Source organism: Pan troglodytes, chromosome 5 (assembly GCF_028858775.2).
Source record: "Pan troglodytes isolate AG18354 chromosome 5, NHGRI_mPanTro3-v2.0_pri, whole genome shotgun sequence".
NCBI classification, from domain to species: Eukaryota; Metazoa; Chordata; class Mammalia; order Primates; family Hominidae; genus Pan; species Pan troglodytes.
The window spans coordinates 22680172-22700267 of NC_072403.2; the positions used below are offsets into that span (position 1 = coordinate 22680172).

At 39.1% G+C, this 20096-nt stretch overlaps 1 protein-coding gene across 9 annotated transcripts in view; it reads right to left on the bottom strand.

Annotated features, from left to right (window-relative positions):
* LOC134810271 (uncharacterized) overlaps positions 1 to 20096 on the bottom strand; it is a 115466-nt gene that overhangs the window by 75733 nt on the left and 19637 nt on the right. For 2 of the 9 annotated variants that reach the window (XM_063812792.1, XM_063812790.1), the window contains one exon: positions 15187 to 18260. The exons of the other annotated variants lie outside the window; for them this stretch is intronic. In XM_063812792.1, coding sequence (XP_063668862.1) covers positions 18161 to 18260 — 100 coding nt within the window. In that variant the 3' untranslated portion in view covers positions 15187 to 18160. Of the gene's footprint in view, positions 1 to 15186; positions 18261 to 20096 lie in introns of those variants that run through there. 9 annotated transcript variants of the gene reach the window in all.

Sequence of the window (20096 nt, forward strand, 5' to 3'; positions counted from 1 at the left end):
GGTATGTCTGCAATGCAGATTTAATGTAATAATTTACAAAATGGCCATGTCATGGTTATTTTTAGTTGAATAAAATAGGTAGCTTATGGCTTGTTTTCTGTAACTCGGCCTTAACATTTTGTTAAGACTTTCATTTGTTTTCCTCAGAAGATGTGCCTATCTCTCAATTCTAAATAAATGGTTCCTATGAACCTTTTGAGAAACAGAATTCTTGGAGGATCTGATTGAAAGCTACAATCCTCTCCCAGAAAAACCCACATACACAGAATGTCATGCTGTAATACAGTTCCTGGGGGAGACTTGGGACATTCTGGAAAAGTTCAGTGATCAGAAATGAAGAATTCCCAACCACTTTATTGCAGTGGCCGCAAAGGGGCACACTCAGTGGCCTCACCTGACCACTGCAAAGATTCGTTCTTCTAGCCAGCCTACACAATTAGGCACCAACTCAAAGCAATATCATGTTGCAAACTATGCAGCATTAACTGATGTTGAGGAAATGAAAGGAGATAACGAGTCCAAGCACGCACATTACACACTTCTCCCAAACAGCACTGCAGCAGGGGGTGGCTGTAAGCCAGGCAACAGGAGATGCATTCATTAGCCATGACCTCCCAATGCCAAGAAAGGGCCCAAAGTTCAGCAAATGGGGATGATTAGAAATTTTACAAGAAAATGAAATCTTGAGCTTTTAATTTTACTGAAATGTGATTTTCTGCTTTCAACTCAAAATGCATTTACATGTTCCACGTCCTGTGAAGTTATAAAGAAAAGATATATTTAAATGAACAAAAGCCAAAGGAAGTGCTCACTAATAATAGTCTAATTACAAAAAAGTATCTCCCCCCACCTGCCCCACTGTTTGTTCAATAAAACTGATTCCATACACTGAACCATCTCACTATCGCTTTTCTGGGCTACATATATATGAGCGCAAAACTCACAGTAAATAACGATAATAAAAAATCCAAAATAACAGGAAACATCTACAATTATCCAGAGAAAATATGTCAAATTATAAAGTCTCTGAGTCATGATAGTAATCAAACCTGAGTCTCTATTGGCTTTACAAAACACTATTAATATTTCCTGTAATAAAAACTGAGGTGTAGTTACTCAGGTTCTTTAGTGAGTCAACACATGTAATTTGCTAAAGCTGAAACATACTGTTGCTTTCCCCATGGCTGAGAATGCAGTGTCAGTAACATGCGAGTTTTCTGCTCTGCTTCAAAAGATCTGTTATGTTTAAGAATTTAAAACACACACATACTCTCTCTCTCACACACACGCAAATACAGAAGTATTTTCTACCAAAGAAGGTACAAGGTGTTTTTACCCAACAACTCTGAATGTGTGTGATCATGCGTAAAGTTCTCTTTAAGTACTATTGGTATGCTACATTTAAAATATTTCAGACTGTGTTTCCATAAACATTTATACAGACTTCTCAGAAATAAAGGAGAATTCTACTAAGGATTAAAAGTCACTGCCGTGATTTATAAGCTATTTCAACTAAACATTGTAAACTTTGGACTATTTACTTTTCAGTGGGAGAGATCATTCCTTCCAGAGATAGAGTAACATACTATATTATCATTTTTCCTACTTTTAAGTTTCCAGGTATAACATCTCTGGGGACATTTTCATTTTATTAAAAAATCATAATTTTTGTGTGATCCTTTAAACAACAATTTATCCTTCTGCAGTTGAAATGAGTTCAACTACCCACAGTCAGCTTACACATAACTTATTACTATAAATCAACTATAAAAACTAAGCTACAATCATTACTTAATCCTAAAAGGAGGAGGAAGAGACAAAACTCAAGTACAATCTTTTATAGATAAAATCATGTTCTATATCACCCCTTTGGATAAACCTTTTATTTATGAATCTAGCGCATTTCCCCTCGTAGGCTAAATTTCCTTAAGCTTTTCTGGACAAATTCCCTGCATTCAACAGAATAAGTTCCAATGTTTAGTCAGAAAAGAGACTCTGGAGCATTAAGATAATTACACAATTTCAACTTCTAAGTATATATATTTTTAAAATTAATAACATAGTGCACTTCCTTACTTAGAAGGAAATTTAAATTACAAAGAATCTGACATTTTGAAATTTCTGAACCCAAAAGCCATTAAAAAATAGCCCATGAGCCAAGCAGCTTCACTAAATGTTTATCACAGTGTAACATTTCCACAGTATGAAAAGTTTCTGGCTATCATGCAATTTTAAATTCATGTCCATTTTCACTCGTCTGTGTTTTTTTAACATAAGACTAAAGCATGTTGATTCTTACACAAATCATAAAAGAGACTATGAGGAAAGTTCAAAGTAACCTCAAGCATGATGACTTCACGTTCAAAAGATCTTTCTCATGTTAATAACATTTAAATCTCTGCCTGTGTGTGACTCACATGCCTCAGACTGGAAGTTCAGCCCAATCAGCTCTCCCAACTGATTGGTGAGGGAAGTACATACTTCATTGTCTTAAACCCCGAGTGACTGGCATTCCCTTTAACTGGGCAGTGTGTCTAAATATGGAAAAACTTCATGAGAAACTGAAACAGGCAAAGAGGAAAAATATTACTGGCACCAGTCCTTCAGTATGAATCGAGAGAAAATTCATGAAGTCTCCAAAAGAATTCTTTAGGTGTCTTTTTGATGAGTAGGAATTCCAGTGCCTAGGGCTTTCAGTTCTTTGTGCATCAAAGTTTTCTTCTAAGCATGTATGGTCATGGAAGAGCTGGAGTATCTTTCATGACAATGGCCTCTAATCAAACCCAGTGTTCATCCCTGAGAGATGACCTGTGCACTTCACTCCATCCATCATGGGCAACTAAATATACAACCAGGGCAAGCACCCCATGAACAGGGTGAAAAACAGCCACTGGAGCTGGCTATTTACAACCTTGCTCTGCTCTAAAACTTTCTACAGGACAACCATTCAGACCCGAGTTCTATGTACAATAGGTTTCAGCCTTAGCAAATTAGATAGATGCACTGACTTACTTGCTAAAGAACCTGAGGAATGACGCCTTAATTTTTATTATAGGATATATTAATAGTGTTTGGTAAAGCTGATATACAGTCAGGTTTGGTTGCTGATATAGAATCAGGTTTGATTACTGTCATGACTCAGAGGCTTTATAATTTGACATATTTTCTCTGGATAACTTTAGATTTTTCCTGTTATTTTGGTACTGGGTTGCAGCACACAGGTGGCACCTAGTCTTAGGGCTGTGAGGATCCCGCCATGGCCTGAGCTCAGTCACTATTACCAGCTTCACCAGAGAAAGACAGGAAGTGGAGAAGTCCAGGCTAACATGAGTTTCCCAGAGAAACACAACTTATTTTAATGTCAAACCTGTTAAACTAAATTATGATCCATTTGAGAGAAGGCAGGGTCAGATGACTAAAACTAACCGTTTATTAAGTTTTGAAGAATGGAAGTGGCTATATGGTTTTATAACATGATCCCTTGGAAAATTAAAATGAAAGTATGTTAACTTCCTATGGCTTTAAATGGTGTGTCTTGCTTGTAATGTTGGACACTGGACTCCTCTAGAGCCTTCTTAAGTATGAGAGCTGAGTTTTCTGTGTTTATTTAGGTTTCGAGAACTGCTATTTATTACTCCGATACTGCGTGTTTTCATTCCAGAGGAGTGTGATTGTTAATTTGTTATTGCGAGTTCCTTAAGGAGTCAAAACATCCAGAGAAAAGCATGAACTACACACAGCAATAAAGGCTAGAAAATGTCTCAACAACATGGAAATGACTCACTGCTAAAGACATGGGGGATTAAGAAACACTCTCCCATTCAATTCAGGGTAAATTTGTTCAGATGAAACAAACAAGAAAAAGAGCTAAATCCAGTTTTTGAATCAGAAACCGAATTTAGAAAAACATCTTGGTTGAAATGCCCTGTGAAAATAGTTTTAAAGTATTTCTCTTCCTTCCTCTCATCAGTAAGGTCAATAATCACTTGCACTCATTGTGCATATTTGGCCCAGTAGCTACTCCCACATTCTCACATTCAACAATATTTATGCCCAGATAAGGGAGAGAATCATCCTTTCACAAGCTGACTATGTTTATTCCAACATTTTCCTGCACCATTTTAAAGGAAGAGAAAAAAAGCATCAAAAGAAAGCCTAAGCGTTCCTAAGGGAAACGACTCAATACATACAGACCTTTTTAATCAATTCAGATCCAAGTACACAAGGAACAAGTGCATATGGGCAGGAACGACTGGTAAATATTTGCTAAATAAAGGCAGCTGATATTTCTCTGCCCGCTTTGCCCCTAGCCCTCTGAGTCCTCCTCCCCACAATACCCACATAATTTTCCTTTTGGCCATAATATAGAACTCAATCACCATATTAAGATGAAGCCCTAGAAAGTAGCTTCTTATACCCTGTGAACTGTAAGAGGGAGGGGTTCCAGCCGGGCACAGTGGCTCATGCCTGTAATCCCAGCACTTTGGGAGGCCAAGGCAGGCAGATTGCCTGAGGTCAGGAGTTCAAGACCAGCCTGGCCAACATGGCAAAACCCCATCTCTACTAAAGTACAAAAATTTGCTGGGCGTGGTGGCATGTGCCTGTAATCCCAGCTACCCAGGTGGCCGAGGCAAGAGAATCGCTGGAACCCGGGGGAGCAGAGGCTGCAGTGAGTCGAGATTGCATCACTGCACTCCAGTCTGGGTGGCAGAGCAAGACTCCATCTCAAAAAAAAAAAAAGGGAAGGGTTCCCAGTTCTGCCCACTAACATTAAGAGATTTTCATATGTATAATATCTTAGTGTCACTGCTAAACTAAAACACTAAGGTAGAACTCCTCTTTGTAGATGATACCAATTATCATTTTAAAATGCAAATTACTAAGACCTCTTGCCCCCAATTATGTATGACATAGAATAATTTCTTGGCCGGGCCCAGTAGCTCACACCTATAGTCCCAGCACTTTGGGAGGCCGAGGCAGGTGGATCACTTGAGGTCAGGAGTTCAAGACTAGCCTGGCCAACATGGTGAAACCCCGTCTCTACTAAAAATACAAAAAACAGCTGGGTGCCTGTAATCCCAGCTACTCTACTCAGGAGGCTGAGGCAGGAGAATCGCTTGAACCTGGGAGGTGGAGGTTGCAGTGAGCCAAGATCATGCCATTGCACTCCAGCCTGGGCGACAAGAGCGAAACTCCATCTCAAAAAAAAACAAAGAACAATTTCTTAACAGGGTCCTACTTCAGATGGATTGCTCAAGAGTTCAAGCCATATGGAGTATAATTAGACACTGAACATACTACTTTCTGGATCTGGGCCAGTATGACAAATATTACAAAAGCTATTTTTTCCAGAAAGTCATCACAGTTTGAAACAAACAGTGACTTATTACCCTAAAGCCTTTTCAATTATGAAGTGCCTGCTCTGGTGTTACTACATATACAAAGGTGGTTACAAACATAAATAAGTAACCAAGTCTGTTTTCTCTTTCTCTCCTCTAGTAAATTATGTTAATTAAGCAAATTAAGATGATTAAAGTTCAAAATCTTTCATAATTGTTTACAATTTTCAAGTATCAGTAAAACCACAAAGCAAATAGATGTATTAAATATAATAAAAAAGCAATTAATTTTGGATCCATATATACTAGTAGGTAAGAGAAAAAATGGAAATAAATAATTCCAAAGTGAGGTTTGATGCTGAAAATTTGAACCACCGTCTCTGTCAATTATTGTAACACACAAAAAAGTTACTACATATTCAGTAACTGGGCTCAGAGAAGACATCTAATATGAATAAGAAAACAAGTCCAAATTACAATGTTTTAAGAAGAAATATAGTTTTAACTCTCTTAAGTACTTATAAAAACATTTCAAAATGATCATCAAATTACTTAATGAATAGACTAAGAGAGCTTATATAATAATGTAATACATAATTATGTATATATAGTCATATAATGCATACAAACAGGAACTTCCAAAGTGCTTAAAAACAAATTTCCTTTATTATTGACTCTTAGCTGTTATTAGTCTGTGACATTATTTATGTTATTTGTTAGCATAAAAAATCTTTTCTTCTTAGACAAATTACTAATATAAATATTAATTCAATGTGTCCACAAATTCGGACTATAAAATGATCAAAATTAACAAAATTTCTGTCTACTGAAAGTGAAAATTCGTCAGAGACCGTTTCCTCCATTTACCAAGCCGAGATGCCAGTGGGCACAAAAATAATTTAAGCCACAACTGAGCAACTTGAGACTGCACATTTGTTCATTCATTCGGGCCATACTTATTCACCATCTACTACTCTAAAATGGGGAAGCTGCAAGGGCAGCTGTAGAGGTCACTTGGTCTAGACCCTCATTTTGCAGGAGGAGGCTGTGAGGATTACAGAGATTAAATGCCTGGAGCATGCTGAGTTTATCACAGAGAAAGGGCTGGAGAAGAGAGCAGGTCCCTTCCCTCCCTGCTTCCTTGCTCTTTCTGCCACACCACCCTGGAGCTGAAAGGAGGCAAAGGCCTCCAGTCACATGGAGTCTGACTGGGACGCAAGACATCTAAGCCACAAAATGAAGCAATAAATGACATGATCAAATAAGCTGTGCACACAGGGCAGTGGGGAGGGAAGTTGGTTTGGGCTGAAGCAGCTGGGGAAAACTTTCCGTCCTGGAGAAGTGGAGATTCATGCTGGGCATGGACAGTGGGGCAGAATGAGGACAGGTAAAGGCAGAGGGGCTGGGAATCCTCACAGCAAAGCAGGGTGGTCAGAAACAAACAGGATATGTATGGGCAACATCTGGGATGTAGGACAGAAACCAGGTTCTGCCCACCCTTTCTACAACTCAAGGTCTCCCTCTCACCAACTCCACTACACGCCATCACCCATATGCCTGGTATTTTGCCCTAAATGCTATACAAATAAGTTAGAAAACTCCAAAGGAGAATGGTAATATCATCATAGCAGGTGAAGTGTGAATACTAGGGGTATTACGTATATTGATTTTCTTAGTCCTTACATTGACTATAATCCCCACTCTTCAGATGAAGAAACTGAGGCACAGATAGGTTCAGGGACTTGGCCAAGGTGGTAAATGCCAAGGCTGGTATTCGAACTAGAGAGATATCAAAATTCTGGTATACCCAACCACAGATGAGGGACGCAGGCACAACCTTCACCAAGTGTGGATCCCAGCTGCAGGACAGCTTGGCATTCCCTTCCCCGTCACCCAGCTTCTATTCCTTCCCATTCTCCTTCTATTTAGTCCTAGTTACTAAGAATTTTTAAGGTGCTATCACACCTCCAGGGCTACTTCCAAAAGCCTAGTCGAGCTGACTCAAAGGGAAGGTTCTTTAGGGACCTCAGCAATCCAAACACAGCAGACATCTGAGAAATCCTGAAACAAGCCTTCCTACAGAATGATGACTGCCTGCCTCTCTGGCAACTGAGAATGGGTTTTAAAAACATCCTCCTTTACTGTACAAAGTATCTGGTCACAAAGTTTGTTATTGGCAGAACCAGGATTAAAAATTATGACCTCTGCCTTTTTTCTCTCTCACCCTCATTCTCCCAAGGTGTATATTTATATGTTTTGCAAAGTAGCCAAAGGCAGACTTCAAAAGGAGCTTTCCTGTGGGGTGAGCGGTAAATGAATAACGGCTGGACTGAGAGAGCAAAGAGAAAATGAGTCATGGATATTGTGTTAAATATATAAGCGTTCGCTGGCTTTCTTTGAAATGTTTTCTCATCTAAACTTGGAGCTGCTGGCTTTGTATTTACTCACCCTGAAACTGCATCTGGGACTCCGGAGTCAAGCTCTGAATAACATTCAAAGCCTGTATTCTTTCGTTCGAATTTTAGGCATTGCAACTTGTCATACCTATGTCTTTTACAGCAATGCAACTTAAATGAGGCAATAACTGAAATGGCTTAACCAGGGAGATGTGGTTTAGCACCATGTTGCAATCCAGCCATCTAACCCTCATGGAGGTCTCTGAGTTGGGGGAACCTACCAACAACTGGTTTACTGAGATCTCACAGCCCACACTATGATGCTTTGGGTGCCGCTAACTAAAAGGTCCCTCTTTTTAATTATCTATTGCAACGGTTATATTTTTGTTCTATGGATTCTGGCCCTCCCACCTGATTCCTGACACAGAGAAAATGGCCTTCTGAACATCAGTCACATAGGGTACCTAAGGACTAAGTGCTTAGCAGTCTGTTTGGCACACAGTAGGTGCTCAATAAATGTTGATTACCTTTCTTCCTTTTTCCCCAAATGAATGAAAAACCTCTCATCTCAGAGATGGCAACAGATTAAAAAAAGAAACTTCAAAAATTGGCCAAGCGCCATGGCGCACGCCTGTAATCCCAGCAATTTGGGAGGCTGAGGCAGGCAGATCACTTGAGGTCAGGAGTTCAAGACCAGCCTGACCAACACGGTGAAACCCAATCTCTACTAAAAATACAAAAATTAGTCGGGCATGGTGGTGCACGCCTGTACAGCTACTCAGGAGGCTGGGGCAGGAGAATCACCTGAACGCGGGAGATGGACATTACAGTGACGTGAGATTGTGCCATTGCACTCCAGCCTGGGCGACAGAGTGAGTGAGGCTCCGTCCCAAAATAAATAAATTAATAAATTGAAATGAACAATAACTTGGAATTTCCTTTATAAAATTAAATGTCTGCATATTAAATGAAGTTTGTTACTGCTTGATTACAATTTAAATTCAAGATTATCACTAAAAATCCCTTTATAGGTAGAAGTTAGGGAAAAAGATGTGTGAACGCAAAGCTTTCTGGAGTTAAAGGGTAAAACAGTATATATATATATATATATAAATGTATTTATACATATATAATGTAATATAAAATATTTATGTACAATAATATATTTCTTAATTCTACAAAATACCGAAAGGATATTATAAGAAAATGTCCCACCTTCCTTAGGAACCATGTGTACCAAGACTTTTTAGGAATAGCACCCTGCCTGAAGATTGTATTCTTGCCCACTGTTCTTTCCTAACAAAATTTCCCTTCAAGTTCTCCTTTCGTTGTGAACTTCAGTTATTGCCTTTCCACTGGCTAAACACAACCACACATATCTTTCAAAAGCTAATTGAAGCATAAAGAAGTTAAACATGATTTATTCAAGGTCAAATTTCAAGTCAGTGGAAAAGCCATAAATACAGACCTTCCACTTGCTGAGTGTTCTGGGTGCTGGGCCATGCTGCAGGGTGAAATTTTGACTTTTGATTGGTGTTTTCAAAATTCCTTTGTGTATTTAAAAGTAGCTCATGTTGACAAGATAGAAGGAAGATGCTTGAACAAATGTCATTAACGTTGCACAATTTCACATTCCTGGACCTATCACAAGTGCCACTGGTTATTAACATATGCATGTAAAACTCCCTGAAAGACACTGTATAACTGGCTCAAATGCCTACAAATGGAAGGAGGTTTAGTAGCCTAAAATATACTCTATTTTTCCCTTTAAGTGCAACTGAATCACAATCCACAAGAAGCAGTTTGTGCAAAAAAAAAAAATGCTCTGCATGTAAGAGCTACACTAAACTGCACTAGACCCCATTCTAAGATAAGACCCGTATTAACAGAGCCAGGGAAGAATGAAAAGAAGATTCTGGGAGTGCAAGATGCATTCAGGGGAAAAAAACATCACAAGCACTGAGCTGCAATGAGAAATGAGGACATCAGAGTTGTCATAAAAAAAAATCACAAGCATGTGCAGATTAGACAGATAACGAGAGAGGCTTTTTTTTTCTTTTTCTTTTCTTTTCTTTTTTTTTTTAATAAAAACGGAGGTCATTCCTCTTGCTTTCAGGAGCTTGAAAAATAAACCAGAGCGACCAAGGGCTGCAAGGCTTTGACCGTCTGGTGAAGACAGCCTTTAGCAGGAGGAACCTAATCCCAGGAAGTTGTCTGTACTTTGCTTTCTGCTACCACACTAGAAGATTACTTGATCAAACAAATGGGCATTTTTCCCCATGATATCTCTGTATCATGAAAAAGTACGTTTGTCATTTAATTTTTATCTAATTGTATTGCCATTTCCTTTTCCTCCTCTTTCTCCCACCTACCCCCACCCCTCCTACACTGGCATTCTCTGTGGTCAAAGAATCTGTTTCAGTATTAGTGTTCAATATAGCAAATGTCAAGTAAACACTCTACACATTTCCTGTGCTATTTAAAGCACCCTAAGCAATTATTTGCTCTAAAGTATTAAACTGTAAATTTTCTTAGCTGGTGCCAATTCCTATAGTAATAGCTGTCACAGAAAAGTACTTTAGAGTACTCAAACGCGGCTTTTAAACCGGCAACACTCATGCTACATTTGCCAAGACTTTTCTAGTTGTCATATTTTTATGGCATGTTTTTGAGACAATGGACTAACTGCAACAAAGTGTCATATGTAGCTCTTTTTTCATATTTGAAGCTTTATAGGCACACTGTAGTCTTTCAACATAATTTTTCTCCAAGCAAAAAGATGAGATAGAACATAAAAATAGGCAGACGCACATAGTCACACTTCAACCTCATCGTTATACTGCTTGGTGTTACAGGCCAGAATCATGACCATTGGAAAATATCACTCCAGCCGGGTGTGGTGGCTCACGCCTGTAATCCCAGCACTTTAGGAGGCCGAGGCAGGTGGATCACTTGAGGTCAGGAGTTTGAGACCAGCCTGGCCAACATGGTGAAACCCCGTCTCTACTGAAAATACAAAAATTAACCAGGCGTGCTAATGGGCGCCTGTAATTCCAGCTACTTTGGAGGCTGAGGCAGGAGAATTGCTTGAACCCAGGAGGCAGAGGTTGCAATAAGCCGAGATGGCACCATTCCACTCAAGTCTGGGTAACAGAGTGAGACTCCATCTCACACACACACAAAAAAATCACTCCATTTGATAAAACTCCAAATCATAATAGCTGATAAAAGAGTCCCCCAACACTAGTTCTATAAAGGGTGCACACTGTATTTACACATACAAATGCATGCAGCACTTGAAAAATATTAAGCAACCAAAACATACATATGTAAATATGTGCAAAGACTAATATACTTCTACATGTATGCCCTTATTAAGTACTTTTATGTTTGACTAGATGTGCTTCTTTTGAAATCTTTTTAGCTTCATTACATGTTTTTGTAATTTCATGGAAGTAAATTAAAAGTAACATAGTTCTAAATCCTAAACAGCTAAGACTGCATTAAATTGCCACCTCCATCTACAGAATTGTATGGCCCTTGAAAAACTTCCATGGATGAGTGCAATTTGCAACCAAAACCAAAAGCCTCTTTACCTATTTTTTAAATGTAGTGAATTATTCAAACATATTTTCCAACCGATGAAAGAATTCTCTTATTCCTGCCATGCCGGGACCCATTCTGAGTTTTACACCCACCGTACCAGGTATTACTACTTGCTGAAAGCCTGCATTAAAGCATTAAGGGACAACAACAAGGTTACATTATCTTAACATGTTCCACTTAATGGTTTTTGATTGTGTTATGAAGTGCCCTCACATTGGTTCCCAAAAATGTTTGCTATTTTAAGAGCCACACTATTAAGAACCACATGTCAGCCAGGCACGGCAGCTCATGTCTGTAATCCCAACACTTTGGGAGGCCGAGGCGGGAGGATGGCTTGAGGCCAAGAGTTCGAGACAAGCTTTGGCAACACAGCAAGACCCTGTCTCTACAAAAAATTTTTAAAAATTAGTTGGGTGTGGTGGTGCACAGCGGCAGTCCCAGCTAATCGGGAGGCTGAGGTAGGAGGATCACTTGAGCCCAAGGGTTCAAGGCTGCAGTAAAGCTGTGATCATGCCACTGCACTCCAGTTCGGACAACAGACTGAGAACTGACCTCTTGGAAAAAAAAAAAGAAACAGGCCAGGCATGGTGGTTCACACCTATAATCCCGGTACTTTGGGAGGCCGAGGTCGGGAGTTCAAGACCAGCTTGACCAACATGGAGAAACCCCATCTCGACTAAAAATACAAAATTAGCTGGGTGTGGTGGCATATGCCTGTAATCCCAGCTACTTGGGAGGCTGAGGCAGGAGAATCACTTGAATCCGGGAGGGAGAGGTTACAGGGAGCCAAGATCGTGCCATTGCACTCCAGCCTGGGCAACAAGAGCAAAACTCCATCTCAAATGAAAAAGAACCACTGGCTGGGTGGAGTGGCTCATGCCTGTAATCTCAGCACTTTGGGAGGCCAAGGTAGGTGGATTTCTTGTGGTCAGGAGTTCAAAACCAGCCTGGCCAACATGGTGAAACCCCAGCTACTCCGGAGGCTGACGCAGGAGAATCGCTTGAACCCAAGAGGCGGAGATTGCAGTGAGCCAAGATCTCACCACTGCACTCCAGCCTAGGCAACCGACAGAGTGAGACCCCATATAAAAAAAAAAAATGTCTATAGACTATAGAGTTGATTTGTGAATTATAACCTGACAAGCTTGTGAGAGATCTGTTGGCACAGTCATAGGAAACCATCCTTCTCAGGTGTTCTGTTTGCTACAAAACATAGCACGCTTTACTTGGAAGGGCATGCCTCATTTGAGTGAGGCAAAAATATTGTCATCTCACCAAGAATTCCCAACACTAGTCATGACACTGGGCATCCCCGCAAGGAACGCTCGCTCGCCTTCACTTTGTAAAGGTTTGTTCTGACCCAGTTCTTTGTTCTCCATGATGGTGCGAGAAAAGAAGGAAGAAGGATGAGAGATGAAAAAGTAGGGAAAAAAGAAGAGAAAAAGGAGAGAAAACAAACAGTGATCTGGCTGGTGTGCATTTTTGTGTACTTTCGTGAAAAATATATGTATACTTTTTTGAGATGGAGTCTCACTCTGTCGCTCAGGCTGGAGTGTAGTGGTGCAATCTCAGCTCACTGCAGCCTCGACCTCCCAGGTTCAAGCAATTCTCCTGCCTCAGCCTCCTGAGTAGCGGGGACCACAGGCGTGTGCTAATTTTTGTATTTTAGTAAAGACAGGATTTTACCATGTTGGTCAGGCTGGTCTCGAACTATGGACCTCAAATAATCCACCTGCCTTGGCCTCCCAAAGTGCTGGGATTACAGACGTGAGCCACCGTGCCTAGTCTTAAAAATATTTTAAAACGCCATGTTTCTATAGTGGTTCCTTCTGAGGTGGGAAGAATGTGACAAGATTGGGGAGGTCCACATAGAGGACATCCAGTTGATGGTAATTTTAAAATATGGGTGTAGAGTTAAAGGAGTGTTCACTGAACCCTTATTTTTTATAATTTACATGTATTTTGTGAATATACTTTTGTATTTCTATTTTACTGTATTTTATTTTATATTTAGTAAAAACAATTTTTGAACATAATTTTGCAAGTTCTACAATGACACAGGTGGTAGGCAATAGAGTATAATTAGTTAAAAGCACAGGGTCTAAGGTTAAAATGGCATGCATGAAGCCCAGTCCCACCACTTACTAGCTCTGTGACCTTGGGCAAGCTACTAACCCGGTTACCTTATCTGTAAGGTGGAGATAATAATGACCTATGTAGGTTTACTGTGAGGATTAAGTGATTAGTACAGTGACTGACACATCCTAAATCCTCAATATGCCAGCCAGCCATTATTATTGTTAGAAGAACAGGCTCCCTGCATTGTGGGCTTTTCTGAGTGTGTACACTCCCTCCTTGTGTTTCTGATCGCAAATAAATATTTATTAACAATGATTTATTGAATAAAAGTATCAGCAATCAAGTTCCGCTTTTTTAAGAGCCACTCCGTGTGTCACTAGAAGATGCCCAAATGAATGGGGGAAACAAATCTAATGGTTTCTAAGAAAAGTGTGAAGAATCTGAATATCCAGGAACCCTTTCAGGGAAGCCTCATTAATATTAACTGCTATATATAAGAGAGGACCAAAATTCTGTCTCGGGATACAGACAAAATCCAGCAGTAATTTAAAGTATGAAGATATCTACCACTCACCTGTAGGTGTACTCAGAGTTCACAAAATACATTAAGTCCTAATATCTTACACTGACAAAGAATAATCATCAGGAAGATCCACTTAACTCTTTTTAAAAGGTTGCAGTGAGCTGAGATCGTGCCATTGCACTCCAGCCCAGGCAACAGTGCGAGACTCCATCTCAAAAAAGAAAAAAAAAAAGCTGTCCCTCAAATAATACAAAAAAAAGCATCAAAGAGTAATCAAAGATTAATTTGTTTGAAACCATGGGCCACAACTTATTCCGCATTATTTTTCCCTGCTAGCATAGTACTCTGCATATAGTAGGTTGAGAAAAAATAGAATTAAATTGAATGCAAAATGAGATTAGACAAAAAGATGTTTAAAGACCCTTCTGATTTAAATTTCATGAATTACAAACTGCCTAAATACTCAAACTGTTATTGATTATAGCTGATATTCATGGCTAAACTCCAGAATTCACTGATACATTAATAATGAAATGTATTCCTCTCTCCTTAATTTCACTTAATGTGAGCATGTTCAATCTACAGCTTTGAACTTTCAGTGTTTAATTTTATTATCAAAGTATTAAGAATATGCCTACCTGGTAAGTTTTTAGAAACATAAAGAAACTGACAACTTTGGGAAATATATACGTTCTGAAAGAACGAAATTAAGGCATTTGCTTTGTGTTCTTTCTTTAATAGTTCCTAATCTCCCTTCAGTGTATTTATTGGGCATTAGTTGTTATCTAACACAACAGTTCTAGTAGAATGAAATCAACCTGAAAATAAAGAGCTTTTCAGGAGTAAAAAGAGGCTGTTACAAAAGAAAAATGCTAGAGGGGAATTATCTTTATATCACATAGTAATTTACATCTTAGAAACTTAAAGTTGTATCATAGCTGTACAATTAGCCAAAACTGAATATATTTTATGAGATACTGATTACTCACAAGAACAAAGGGAAATCCAATTGAAGGATTAAATTCCTGTCAAAACCAGTCACTCATGTGTCTGCACGTATATCGCAAAGTGTTTGTGAATTTGATGCATATTCCAGGCATAAATCCCCTTTCCAGAGAGCAGAAATTCCTAATCTGCCACACTTCAAACTGAAATAGATTCATCAGCATTTCGGCTACATACAAACAGCTCCCCAAAGCCATTAGCAAAGGTTATTTGTAAGTGGAAAATCAAGAGACATAGATTTCAAAGTCAAAATGCAATGTTATTTAGTTTTCTGCAGCACATAACAAGGTAAAAACTTTCAGTTAGAGAGAAAAGCAAAAGCAAGATCATTGCTCCTTCACAGAGACTGGTAAATAAAGAATGTATGCACAAAACACCTGGATTTGCTTTCCTGTTTCCTTGCCAGTAACTTTTTTTATACGATTATCTAACAGTCAAACAAACCTTCAAAGCAATGAATTACGCATAGACACACAGACACACTCTCACACAAAAGAGAGCAAAGCTGATGCTATTTAAATATCATGAAATATTTTCCTAACCATGCACAGATGGAAGTACAGACGTTTCTGCCAACCGCCTGGTTCAGAAACTTTGCTCTATTTTTAATTATTTGGTTCAGAGGACCCATTTGTGATTAACTTCTGTGTTGCATGGCAAAGGAAGTAAAGTTCCTGACCCACAGCAAAGAACACAGAAAGAAGCTTAATTATTTTTAAACAGCTAGTGTAATATTGTAAACCATGTGTAGAGACAACTAATTTGTCAAAGACCAGTTGATGACTGTTGCAGTTTGAAGCTGTAGGGTGTATGAAGAACAGAAAAATCCAAGGGAACTTTAGTAAGTGATGCCAAAATGAATCTCATAATGACAAATAGATTTTCATCCCTGAGAAATAACAATGGAGCAAGAAATAGAGAGGAAGAAATTAATAGTGTTGTAAGGCCTAATCTCATTAGCAGGAGAAGTTTCAGTTTTGACTAGGAGCAGTGAATGGAATGCCAGCAGCCTTAAGCACAGGAAACGGACTCAGATGCAAGAAGTTGGTCAGGAAACTCAAGCCATAATATTCAGAATAACACACTAGAATTTTAGCTGAGCAAGATGAAATCCCAGAAGAGAAGTAGAAAGAGAAGCGATGGTTCAGCAATAAGACAGAAAAGATGGTCAAGGTATAAACAATGAACAGGTTGGAACTGTTTGGAACTGTTTTATATTTTTAAGGGCTGTGCATTTACAAAACAAAACAAAAAGTAGTTTCTAAGTAAGAAAACAATAAACTCAAGTAGCAAATTAGTTATAAACACAGAAAGAAAACAAAATAGACGGCATCCAGTTAAGAATTTTGAAAGCAGAATAGGGCTAAAACCTAACAGAACTTTATTCCTCGAGAAGCTTTCTCTTGATCAATAGCCCTAAAATTTTAAGACATTCTGTATTTAAGTCCTTAATGTACTTGGAAAACCTCAGAGTCTACTGAATCATACAGGCCACGAAGAGCCAAAATATTTCAGGAGTAATAGATGTTGCTAAAAATTACATTTGCAGCGAATCCAGGACCAATGCCAGAATGATCTGGGAATTTAAAAAACAAAACAAAACAATAAACACCTAATTTCTCCTTGAGGAGAGTAGAAATGGAGAATAAAAACAGAACTTCCTTTGCTGGGGGCTCTCAATTCTGAAGCTCAGTTCCTTAAACCGCTAACACTGGCTATTAGCTTTCAGCTGGGCTGGTTGACATGGCAAGACCCTTAGAAGGGCACATCCATATTTGTGGGTAATTATGGAATTTCAACAATTGGAAGCAACTCAGGGAGCCATCATGAGGAGAAGAAAAAAGGTAATCTGTTTCAGAAAGTCCAAAATAAAGTGACTTTATTATATACATATTCATATTCCTCCTCTATTATGCAAATAGGTGAAGTATGTGTATGGGTGTGTGTATTGGCAAAAGACTAGAATTTTTAAAAACCAGGATTTTAAAAAAAGCACATCTATGACTGAATTATTTATAGTTGCAAATGGCTTCATAATACCAACCTAGTATTATTACTGCAGGCACTGGCCCTGGCTTAGAAATGTTATTTCATTTAGAAATGTTTCTATTTGTTGTAACACTAGCCACTGTGATGGGGTTTGACCCGTGTCTTTGTCCATAAAACAACCCTATAAGATATGTAAACATGAATTCAATTTTCTTTAAGTGAAAGAAAGCAAAAATATGGTTGTCAGAACAAGAACTGCTTTCTGTGGGATATTCTAGTTAAATGAAAGCTATTCAACTTGAATCAATTGCTGTATCCATTCTCCAATACACAGCAGATTTATATTTCAGAAGGTTTTTGACAGAGAACAAAATGTTACTGAAATATCTCTTCCATTCCTTTTGTCCTACATAACATTCCATGGGCTGAACTCCCAACGAGGGGCATATATTTGTCAGCTTCTGTTTGCACTTGTCCTATTCTAGTTTGTCTTTGTTGCAAATTTTCCATTTTGACCCTTTCCTGACAAAACATTAATATATACATTTTGGTTGTGTTACGACTTGTTAAAAACAAAAACAAAAACAAAAAAAAACCCTGACATTTTTATTCTGTACCACCTTGAAGCACCCATAACTTTTTAAAATAAGCCCTGCTATTTAAATCAGTGATCAAATTTTTTTTATATCTGCTTATGTAAACACTAGAAATCCAGGGAGAAAATTCTTCCAATCCAACAATCCACACATTCCTACACAAAACCAATCACTTGAGTATTTAAAAGCTAGATCTGTGGCGAGAGACAGGCTAGAACTAGCACAAACAAGTCTGTGCAAGATGAATTTATCCTCCACTGCCTCTACTCCAGGTCATCCCAGGACTATGCCTGTGAGCTAATGCCAAGATGGAAAAAAATGGATGGGTGCCTTTTTTCTAGTGTATTTGTGTAAAGACTCCCCAAGAGCTCAAGAGGGAGTTGCTGCTCTGCAAATGACAAAAGGTGTGTAGCTGCAAGCCAATCAGGCAGAACATTTAACAGCGTCCTGGCCATTAATGACTAAGCCTGCGCCAGCTCAAAAGCGGTCGGAAGCAGACGTCAGACTATGGGACAGCTAAAACATTGATTCTCAGGGATGTCGTCCAAGAGGAGGTCTCTGAAGCTGGGTGTCATCCTTTAGGGTGGCCCAGAATAAAATGGTGACACATTATGCCTCCTGGCGAGTTCATAAACACTTTGAACGGCAAAGACACCAAGTCCCGGGGACTTCCAACGAAGATCTTGGGGCAAGAAGAGATGTCCACCAGCACTTTCTGTTCTGTGACCTGTTAGAGAGAAACATTCTTAGCTACTCCATCACCAAGCAAAAGTCCCTGCCAGGCTGTATCTCCTTGACTCCTGGGGGAAAAGCTGTAAAGAGATTGAGGAGGGCACCTAAGAGAGAGAGAGATGGCCTTTGTCTTGTTTGCAGTTTCACTAATGAGGTTTCCAGATATAAAATCTGGCTTCTGTCAAGTCTAAATGTGAATCAGATTCTGAGTATTTCTGCAACTAACAATATGGTCACCAGCAAACTACTTCTGCAAAGAAAGAAAAGGCTTCATAATAGTTATTGCTTCTGGCACCAAGAGATGGACAGTGTATTTTACTAAAAGATTAGCCACTAGATGTTGTAACAGTAGATACTTAATTATTGGGGAAGTAACTCATGGTTTTTGCAGATACAAATGTCCAGCACCAGCTCCTTCTTGCCTAGCAGAATAAAGCTCATTCACAGGTGGCTGGAAGAGCTTCTTCTAATCTCTTCTGTAACATCTAGTCGAAAGACAGCAGATATCTACACAGAGAAATGATCTGATTGTACAATCTTCCCATCCACAAGGACTTCTCAGAGCAGATGACATTAAATTTCAAGATTCCATATACGAGATCAATTTGATTTCCTGATGTTTTCAACCTTGCTGTCATGGGTGCATTAAAGGAAATACACCTCAAAAAGCTCAACTTTAAAGGTGCAGTGGCTGCAAAATGAAAATCATTCTCTGTTTATCCATCAAGTTTAGGCTCCGGCACTATAAAAACATCTAACATATAATTTTTTATTTATTTATTTATTTATTTTAGAGACAGGGTCTCACTCTGTGGCCCAGGCTGGTCTTGAACTCCTAGCCTCAGGCGATCCCACCGCCTTGGCCTCCCAAAGCACTGGGATTCGAGGCATGAGCCACCGTGCCCAGCCTCTAACATCTAAATTTATAATGAAGCACTGTTTCAAGGGGTAACTGGGAATTGCACATACCCAAGGGATTGGACTCTTGCATTTCTTCACCATTCCAGCTCCATCTCAATATTGTCCTAGTGGGCTAACTCAGTTAAGCAAAGACATGTCTTTTCATCCTACAACTTCGGAAACGCAAATAATTTCTGGGGTATCTTGGCTGTACAAGGAGATGGAGAAGAGAGCTGAACTACAAGTCAGAAAATCAGGTTTACAGCACAGGCTACATGTATTTCTAACCACTGGAATCTAGTAAATCAGTCAACCTCGTAGGTTCTGTTTTCTCCCCTAGAAAATGAGGGTACTTTTCTACTCAAGGAGTCATTATGACTATCCACTGAAACAATTTATCTAAGGCACTCTGAATTCTGTGATGTGCTATTATCAGCTGAGGCAGACTCATGACACATTAACCACTGCACATGGTCTGGATAACTGTGGTTTTAAAGGCTGTAGTTACTAAATCAGAGGCTCAGACTGCAGAATACCATCAAGAGAAAGGGTACTTTTGACTAGTCCTACAAGAGAAACAGGAAACACAGGACTTTCCTCCCAGTATACTCTTTGAAGACCCTGGACATTTAAAATGAGAAAGTTTTAAGAACACTTTTTTTAAAGGAAGTCTCATTTCTTGAGACTTCAGGGCAAAAAGTTAAATTAAGTGCACCATTCAGAGACAGAAACTTTGCGATTTCAGGTCACCGAATGTTCTCTGTACAGCAGGACAGCCAACAGCTGTGTTTGGTCATTTACACATATTTAAAAACCCTCCCTCCAGGACTTAAAGATGATATGAACTGTGTCATGGAGTTTAGTCTGAGGAAGGCTCATATACTACTGGTGAGACCCACATTTCAAGGTCCTACTCAGAAAGACGTTTCTT